This window comes from Diplodia seriata (assembly GCF_021436955.1).
Source record: "Diplodia seriata strain FDS-637 chromosome Unknown scaffold_2, whole genome shotgun sequence".
Classification (NCBI taxonomy): domain Eukaryota; kingdom Fungi; phylum Ascomycota; class Dothideomycetes; order Botryosphaeriales; family Botryosphaeriaceae; genus Diplodia; species Diplodia seriata.
This window is the reverse complement of record NW_027117309.1, coordinates 379,035-387,967: the sequence shown is the minus strand read 5'-3', so window position 1 is coordinate 387,967 and position 8,933 is coordinate 379,035. Positions and strand designations below refer to the sequence as shown.

The 8,933-nt window shown below is 57.0% G+C and overlaps 4 protein-coding genes across 4 annotated transcripts; 2 read left to right on the top strand and 2 right to left on the bottom strand.

Annotated features, from left to right (window-relative positions):
• Window positions 1-1,821: 1,821 nt before the first annotated feature.
• On the bottom strand, window positions 1,822-2,884 carry SLS55_001508 (uncharacterized protein; the record flags this gene model as incomplete). The annotated part of the gene is made up of 2 exons (XM_066773002.1): window positions 1,822-2,092; window positions 2,286-2,884. 2 exons carry the CDS (start codon window positions 2,882-2,884, stop codon window positions 1,822-1,824), a joined length of 870 nt encoding a protein of 289 aa, XP_066635569.1.
• Window positions 2,885-4,452: 1,568 nt separating this feature from the next.
• SLS55_001507 (uncharacterized protein) lies at window positions 4,453-5,241 on the top strand (the record flags this gene model as incomplete). Its single annotated transcript, XM_066773001.1, has 1 exon — window positions 4,453-5,241. The coding sequence occupies one exon, from the start codon at window positions 4,453-4,455 to the stop codon at window positions 5,239-5,241; it is 789 nt and encodes a 262-aa protein (XP_066635568.1).
• A 402-nt stretch (window positions 5,242-5,643) lies between these two features.
• Window positions 5,644-7,249, bottom strand: SLS55_001506 (uncharacterized protein; the record flags this gene model as incomplete). Its single annotated transcript, XM_066773000.1, has 3 exons — window positions 5,644-6,844; window positions 6,900-7,038; window positions 7,099-7,249. The coding sequence occupies 3 exons, from the start codon at window positions 7,247-7,249 to the stop codon at window positions 5,644-5,646; spliced, it is 1,491 nt and encodes a 496-aa protein (XP_066635567.1).
• A 270-nt stretch (window positions 7,250-7,519) lies between these two features.
• SLS55_001505 (uncharacterized protein) lies at window positions 7,520-8,665 on the top strand (the record flags this gene model as incomplete). Its single annotated transcript, XM_066772999.1, has 2 exons — window positions 7,520-7,754; window positions 8,007-8,665. 2 exons carry the CDS (start codon window positions 7,520-7,522, stop codon window positions 8,663-8,665), a joined length of 894 nt encoding a protein of 297 aa, XP_066635566.1.
• Window positions 8,666-8,933: the final 268 nt, after the last annotated feature.

Here is an 8,933-nt window from a genome sequence, read left to right as displayed (position 1 = left end):
GATGTCAAATGCGAGCGATTCGAGCAGAGATTGTTAAACGAGTGACTAGGGTTTCATTTTTTTTTTTTGGGCCTTTGCATGATTCTATTTGACACCAATGAAAATATAACAGCACAAGTAAAGAACGAAAAGGCGTTCCGCTCGCCAATTTACTCGTTTCTCGACAAAATCCGAGAAGGTGTTGACCGTAGAAAGAGCGTGTGGGCCGCCGATTGCTCATTCGTCGACAAAGAGAGGAAAACAAAACGAAAACCGTTAGCAGCACCGAATATCCAAAAAGAGAGAGATTGTCTGATGCTCATGTGAGTAGCTGCTGGGCCCTCTAGTCAAGGGACAGAACACTGCCGTGAACCTTCCTCTCGTGGTCGTTCCTCTTGTCCTTGCGCGGGAAAGGGCGACCGCTCGGGTGATAGCGGGAGCGGTTGCAGCCGGTGGAGGAGCACCAGAAAGCGGTGCTGCCAAGGTGGCAGGCGTTCTGGTGCCGGAAGAGATCCGCTTCCCTGGTGAAGCTCTTGGTGCAAGGCTGAAACAGACAGTAGTATCGACCGTTGCGCTTTACGTGGAATGACGGCATCGGGTGCGCTGATGTGTTGGACCTGCCGTGCTGCGGCCATCGAGGCCCGATTCGGTTAGCATAGTGTTAAAAAAAAAACCTACCCGGCATCAGCCGGGGTAGATGCATATCCGGCGCCCGGCTGCGCGTTCTGAATGGACGCGATTGGATCCAGCAAGGATGCGAAGGGCGTCGCCCCGGTCGGTGGCACCAGCCCCATCGGCTGATCCATCATCTGGGGAGTCTCCCCTTGGCCCGCCCAAAAGGACGCACCCATGCCGAAGGTGGCAGGGGCTACAAGGCTGCCAGTCTGTTGGCGGTCAGTAACTCCCGACATGCTGTTGAATTGAAACATCCAAGCAGGCGCGCCTGTGGGGATCTCAGAAGAAGCAGAAGCGGCAACGTCGCTATGCGGCTGAGGTGCGGCCGTGGTATGGTTGTTGGTGGGGAAGAAGTTCTGCTGCGGAAACGTGAAGTCCGCGTTGAACTCAGTCATCGCCCGCTCTTCGTGCATGATGGCGTCCTCAGGGAGGCTGTCGAGAGCCTCATTGAACCATTGGTTGTTGGCATCGAGATCGTCGTTGGATGAGGAGGGTGGGCCCTGCTCGAGGAAGGGCGGCCAATCACTGGCCGATGACGTGGCGTTGAATGGAGGCTGAAAGTAAGACATCTTATTGGACAAGTGTAGTACGTTCAAAGTCTGGAGAGGCTGAGGCAGGAGCGAAATCAAGACAAAGGTGGGTGGGGGGAGAGCGCTGTATTATCTTCGGCAGGGCCAGCCTTGTGCAAGCAAGACCGCTTACAGGGGCCACGCCCTTCGAGGCGCCCATCGCTGTCATTTGCAACTTGCAACACCATGCTTGGTATGCAGTAACTAGTCATGCAAGCATAACATGACAAATAAAGACCAAAAGGAAGAGTTGGTATTGTAATTCACTACTACAGTTTTGAGGCTAAGAGATGTTTGACGGCGTCGACATCTTTTGGCTATGGAAAGCAGCCTTGCGATATGCAGATAGTCAGATGGAGCGCTTCATGCTGATAATTTAAACATACCAATATACAACCAAAAAGTGAGAGATGGTCTCGGTTGATAGATAACACTTGCTTCATGGATTTCACTCATTGCATAAGACGTAAGAGACAGTAACGACTATGACAAAATCTGTCTGTGTGCTCATGATGATCGTGAGAAGATAGCAAAACCAGGAATTCCTCTACCCCGCAAACAGTTCTGTAAGCGTTCCCAACTCTGAGATACCAGATTCTCAATGGTTCTCCGCAAGAGTGTAGTCGACATGGTGGACCTTGCGCTCATGCTCGTTGCGCTTGTCCTTGCGGGGAAAGGGCCGACCGCGATCACAACCATCATAGCGGCACCAGAAGAACTTGGTCTGGGTGTGGACATTGTTCTGGTGACGCTCAAGATCCCCAAGTCGCTTGAAAGATGGGTTGCGGCAACCGGCGTGGAGGCAGAAGTACTTGTTGTTGCGCATCTCCCACGAAGCAGTGAGTTGTGTGTGCTCAAGAACTTCCAGCCTGATAGGTGGTCAGAGATAGCTGCGCTATTATTAAGGTCGTACATACCTAGACGGGATCTCTACACTTGGTAGGAGGCACTCCATGGATTCGTGCATTCTAGTAGGGATGTTTACTGCAGGTTGAAGGGCGCCTTCGGGCCCCGGGTGAGACCAGCTGAGCCTGTTAGCAGGTGTAAAAAAAAAATACTCACCCAGGCTGAGCCAGGGCGTTCTGATATCCGATTGGCTGGTAAGCCGCAGGAGGCCCTGCAAGTGGCTGATCACCCGCATGGAAAGAGGGCGCAGCCCCTGTCTGCTCCGCAGATCCAAGGGAACCATCCAGGCGGTAGCCAGATTGGCCTCCCGAGGGGTCGGTACTCAGGTGCGGCAGGAAGTCTGAGCCAACCAGCGGCCAGCCTTGTCCGAAGTCGTGGTGCAAGGCTGAGCCAGCGCCGAGGTCAGCCTGAGGCATACTTTGGGCTGCGGCGGTGTTGCCGAGCCCGGCCCAGGCTCCCGTGGCGGGCGTCAGGGAACGGTTCAGTTCGAGCTGGGCCATGGTGCAGGTGCCGTTTGGGAAGCTGTCGAATCCATGAACGTCGCAAAGGCGTTGGTATTGGGGCGGGTCCGTGAAAGCGGCGTGAACATGGTCGTTGATGCTGGAGTCTCTGGACAAGTACTCCTGAAGAGAGGCATGGTCGATACCATCGTCAGCAGGCAGGGTGACGGCGTTGGTATCCGTGTTGATGTTGGTGAAGTCGGCTTCCAAGTGCTCGAACTGGGCAGCGAAGTGGTTGTTGAAAACGGACGACATGGTGAGAGCGTGTATCTGTCCCTCGGTCAGCTGTAAGGTCTCGGGCCTGAAATGGTCGGGACAAACTTGGGTTTCTGGATATTGGCAGAGGTTCTAGTAACAGAGTGGCAGGTGTGAAAGTCGAAAAGGTCTCATACAAAGAGTGTGAGTGAGTCTCGTATTTGTTGGAGTGCGAGGCTCTGAGCTGGCTCGACAGGGGTGTCGCCCTTCGAGGTGAGCACCATACCCGATCCGCTCATCCAGCCTCGCAGGGGAACAAGAGCCACTATTATTCTTGTAAAAAGGCGTGATCAGTGTCCGAATAGCCTCCCAAAGGTGGTAGCTGGAATGCTTGGATGGGCTGGGGGCTTCCTTACACGTGGATATTTTCCTGCGTGTTGTGCCTCAGCTCTCCCCATCTCGATAACGCTTAAGCAGCCTTGCCGCAGCGTAACACCCCTCGCCTTCCGCCAATTCCACAGCCCTTCTGAACTGCTCGTCTCCGAAATCCGCACTCTGAATATCCGCTCCATTGTCCAGCAATAGCTGAGGCATGTCAATCCGACCCCTCTCAGCGGCTCCCTCTAGAGCTGTTACTGGCCCCGGAGCATTTAGGTCAGCTCCTCTCTCCAGGAGTCGGCGGGCTATATCTAACTGCGAATTGATTGCCGCAGCTTGAAGCGCGGTGACTCCTCGCCAGCTTGCAGGGGGCGCATTGACATTGGCGCCGTGTTGCAGGAGGAAGTCGACAATGTCCAAGCTGCCAACTTGAGCAGCTTTCTGCAAAGGTGTAGCATAGCTTGACGCAGGATAATGCAGATAGCATGAAGCATCCCCGAGACCAATCAGATAATTTTGGACTTTGGACCAACTACATAAATTTCACTTTAACCCGCGCATATCTAAACTAGTTTAAAGCCCCGTAGCTACGTACCGCTTTATATTACGGTCGTAGAGCTTACAGTCAAGGAAGTAGCACTTGTAGTCCTCAGCGAAGCGAAGGAAGGAGCGCCGTCGCCGCTCGAGCGGAGGGCCGAAGGTCCGTAGCGACGCGGCAGATGCGCCGACCGTAGCGTAGCTGGGGATTACGGTGAAGATTGGGGACGTCGGTAAAACCTCGGGGTCGCTTTTAGATTCTATTGGTCGGATGGCAGAGGCCTTAGCAGCATTCTCGGCCATTCATTGGTCAGATCCATTTCTAGGGTAACGTGATCTCGCGTTCTCGCGTCGACGCGTTTGCGTACCTTCCTAATAACTCTTCTGCGGCGAGCGAACAGCACCACCAGCGGCGAGCGAGCGAACAGCAGCAACGGCGGCGAGCGAACAGCAGCAACGGCGACGAGCGAACAGCATTACTAGCGGCGGCGAGCGAACACCACGAGCGGCGGCGAGCGAACACCACGAGCGGCAGCGAGCGAACACTACGAGCAGCAGCGAGCGAATAACAGCAGCAGCGGGCGAATATTATTAGCAGTAAGCACCGCCTACGCTTCGCTTCGCTGAGGGGGGTTCGCATGGATGACATCAGAATATCAGTTCCAATCCATGCGCCTACATAAGGTTATATCGTTATTCCCCCTGCAACGACCATGGAGCGGCAGGCGCAACATGGCACCGCAGCCAACGTCGATCTCGACATCCCCGATTCTGATCCTGTAACGACCGACTTACTATGGTCCAACATCACCATGGCTTCCGATCCAATCGATACGCCAACGGCAAATCCCACGACCGCCACCTCGTCTACCGCCAAGATCTCAAAGAAGTCGAATAAGTCTACCACCAAGTCCGCTAGCATTGACGATGTCGACTTTGAGCACACCGTGCTAAGGCCACGGGGAGTAATCATACTCCAGAAGCACACGGAGCTTTTATACGAGAATGCGTTCGCCCACTTCGGCACGGAAAAGGCCCCTACATCACACAAGGCGGCACACTACCTCGGAAAGCATGATCCCGAAATCGAAGTGTTTCTAGATGGGGGTTCGGCCTTTGAGAAGCGTATAGGTATCGAATATAAGACCGCCGACTCGTGGAGGCTTGCGGAGCGCCGATTCTCGAATCTGGCGATTAAGTATTTCTTAGTCCAGCAACTCATGGATATGGACCATGATAAGAACGAGATATTCCTTCCGGAGAGATGGGACGAAGAGAGCATTCAGCCGGACCCAGCAACCGACTGGAACGCCTTTCCTATTCTAGCCGAAGAGGGTCGGCGGGGATTTAAGGCTTTGCAGGTTTGGACGCACAAGGCTGATTCGCCAACACAATCGTTGATTGGCGGCATCCAAAATCTTGTCCTACTCGGCTGGTACAGCTCCTTCGCGCAGCCGATGGCTAGCGGGGATCTGTTTTTTGCTCATGTCATGGGTAGTTGAAGCTATGATCCGGACGAGAATGTCGAATTAAAAATCCTACATACACGTTCGGACGATAGCTTTAATTACCTACGTATTATCTTTTTTTCCTCTAAGAACGAGCTAAGGCATAGTTACGCCATGTTCTGCTATTCTTCGCGCTAGCCATCGGCTGCGAGAGGGGGCTGTAGTAGTCAGCTTCAAGACAATTGGACGCATCCAAAATCTGGCAGGATATCGGATGAGCCCAAGGCACCCGACGTGGCGGAGTGCATAAGCATCCGCAGCAAAATTCACGGTAACGTTTTGAAGACTAACAGTATCACATGAAGCTTCATACAAACCAGCATTTCCGCATGCTATGCCTTATCCGGAGAACCATTCCTTCGTTCTACGACTTCAGAGGCTCAAGGCACATGCGTCTCAAGGCAAGTGCGTCTCGCCCTTGACTCCAATACCGCCCTTGCCCTCCTGGGCACTCACACCAACGTCAACCTCCACATTCGAACTATTGTTCAACCTCTCCCTTTCAAGTTCCATCTCTCTCTTCCACTGCGCCTCCATGTCCAACTGATGCCCCAGCGCCGCCAGCGCCGAGCCCGAACTGTCAAAATCGCCAAAGCCGCCACTCCACGGCGACGCCGCATCTTCGTTCCTGAAGATGACGTCTCCAGGATTCGGGTTCTGCTGGACGTAGTACGCGGCGCCGAGCACCGCCGCGGCCGCCGCACCCGCCAGCGCCGCGAGCGACGTCAGCAACGTCTCGTCGGGCACGTAGCGCGGCTTGCCCGCCGGCGGGACGACGGGGTCGGGGAGCAGCGCGCGCCCGACGAGCGGCAGCTTCGTCGCGACGGACCAGACGACGTCGGCCGCGGAGCCGGCGATCGAGGGCCGCGGCGCCAACGCCCACGGCAGCACCAAGCCCAGCTCCTTGCGGCCCTTGGCGATGAGCTCCGGGTTGCTGCCGCGCAGGTCGTCGAGCGCCATCAGGTCCGACGGCTTCGCGTCGACGGAGCCGACCGTCAGCGCGCGCATGCGGGCCGTGTACGCCGCGAGGCGCGGGAAGCGCGCGCGGATCGTGTCGGCGAGCCAGCCCGAGGGCAGGTCCGGGTACAGCATGAGCGACAGGTAGCCGAACGTCAGGCAGTCGAGCGTGGTCGGGTACGTCGGGTGCAGCAGCAGCGGCTTCTCCTCCTCGTCCTCGCCCAGCAGCGCGTCGAGCGGCGCCAGGCAGTCGTTGGCCAGCGCGTCGAGCTTGAAGCGCGCCGCGTACTCGGGCTGGCTGAGCAGCGCCTTTAGCCCGTTCCCCCGTCCGAACGGCAGGAGGCTCTTCCTGTATGGTGCCGGTCCCCTGTCGTCGTTGATCCCCGCGTTCTTCTTGTTGGCGGAGAAGCTATCTTCAGTTGGGCTGTCGTCGACAGTGTCGATGTCCAACGAGCTCAAGCCCAGGTTCTGTGTCCGCGCACGAGCTGCTTCGCGCCGTGCAGGCGGTATGGTGTAGTTTAGGTGCCATGGTAGCAAAGCGGTATAGGCAGGGGTGGTAGCTTGGTAATAGTTGGCGGCGGAAGTGTAGAGGTTGAGATCGAGCAGAGGGAGCGCATTGGTGCGGAGAAAGGACGTGTAGCTACGCAGCGGGACCGTCAGTGCAGGGAGGCGTGAGGGGATGACAGGGAGCGTACGCAATGGTGTCTGCGCGCTCGCGCTCAGTCAGGTGGCCGTCGGGGTCGTGTTCGGAGGCACTATGCCTTTGCAGATAGTGCACGATGGGCTTGAAGCCGGCGACCCAGGTCGGACCATTGCGCAGGGCAGGGAAGTCGGCTATCACGCGAGCGTCAGCCGTTCAATTCTGGTCACGAGCGACTCCTGAGACGCACGCACAGTTCGGGCTCTTGGAGACGTCGTGCGATGCGACGACGACCCAGCTGCCCTCGCGCAGGGTCAGCTTGGCGTAGGCGAGGGCGGCGATGCACTCGGCATCAATTGACGGAAGGCCGAAAGCCGGGCCCCAGACGTGGAGCTCCAGAACCATTGTCTGCGGGGGGTGCGGTGGTGGATTGCTCATGTCGGCGCGTCGCGTAGCATTTCTTTGTGGAGCTCAGGCCGTCGATCCCTCGGACATCGTCATTGCTCCGCAACCTCCGCCAAGCAACCTACCTACTGATTCTCCAACCTACCGCCTTCGACACCGCCAGCGGCCTAACCTCGTCTCCGTTCCTCGAACATCTGGCCGCATTCCGTCTCTCGGCGACTGCTGCGCATAGCTACCTGGGCGGTTGCGCTCGGCTTCCGCGCTTTCGCCATGGCGCCGCTCCGCCGTTACCTCCGCATCACCAAGCACTCCGCTCTCGAGGTCCGCATCTATCTCGATAACCCGGCGCATACTGAGACCTGGCTGCTGCGCCGCAACGACCCTGCGCTACCCCGCATCATCGAAGCTGTCAGGCCGCTTGTGCTACCGAAACTGTGGGAGGAGAAAGAACGTTCCGAGCGCAAGGGCAAAGGAAAGAAGGGCGTGAGAGATGTTGTTACTAGAGGTATGCGGCTTTACGTCAAATCTACACGGTGCCGTAGAACTCAGGTCGGTTCGCAAAGTAATGCAACAGAGGGCGGGCAGTTGAAGTGTCCGTATGGCCATGATGCACAACAAATATGTGAACAAGAGCATCCGGATAAGAGCTTCAACTACCTCACTCTGTTGCAACACTAAGCAGCCCGACATCGTATCGTTCATAGACGCACGTCTCGTCGTTGGTAGTGCAATAGGCGCTGACACCGGGTTGGCGCAGATGACTTCGAAGTCTCCATTTTCCTAACGGACAATTCCACGCCCCACTCGCTGCTCACCAAGCAGAAGGATTTCCAAGACAAGCCACGCATGAAGAGCAACTCAGGCAAATTGACCGGCTGGCTGACCACCGGGGCCACCAGCGACAAACCTGTTGACGTCGACGCCGGTGGCCGCGATGCTCCCGTAGCTCTTCGCGAGGAAGACGATGAAGACGCGCCAGTCGCACTCTCCGACATACCTGAGGCACGCACAGAGACCTCTCGGGCCAGCAAACGCCGCCGTCGCGAGGACAGTAACGAGGACCGCTATGCCAACGAGTCGTCTAGCGAGTCTGAAAGTGCTTTTGACGATGCACCGGTGAATCGAACCAGGAGGAAACGCGGGCCAGCAAAAGATCAGGCGGCAGAGGACGACGCGGAAGCCACGGATGACAAGAAAAAGATGTCTCTCAACACATCATATGACGGCTTCAGCATATATGGGCGCATATTATGTCTCGTGGTCAAGCGCAAGGGCCACGTCGCGCGCAGCGGTGGTGGTGGCTCAGCAGCCAGCGCGACGGCCAAAGACACGGCGAGCAGCCAGCAGATGATGGAGAATTGGGTATCCACCCAGGCAGCGGGCAACTTGGGCGTCGACGACGAGGGCGAAGATTGAGCATGATGTCACGGCGACGCGGCTCAGACAAGTGATCAACGGACCGGGGGGGCGCACGATCAGCATGAGAGGAGGTCGCGGAGCAGCAGAGCTGCGTCTGAGTCGGCGGACGCGTGAAGCGGCGGGCAGTAGTTGAGGAGTCGGTAATGAAGAGCTGCAGGCTGCAGCAGTGGAGAAAGGTGTTGGCGGTCAGGCAGCGCCGGCGTCAATTGACCGCTCCTTCGCCGCCGCCAGCGGCCGCTCGTGAAATTATGTCGAAAATGCGCCG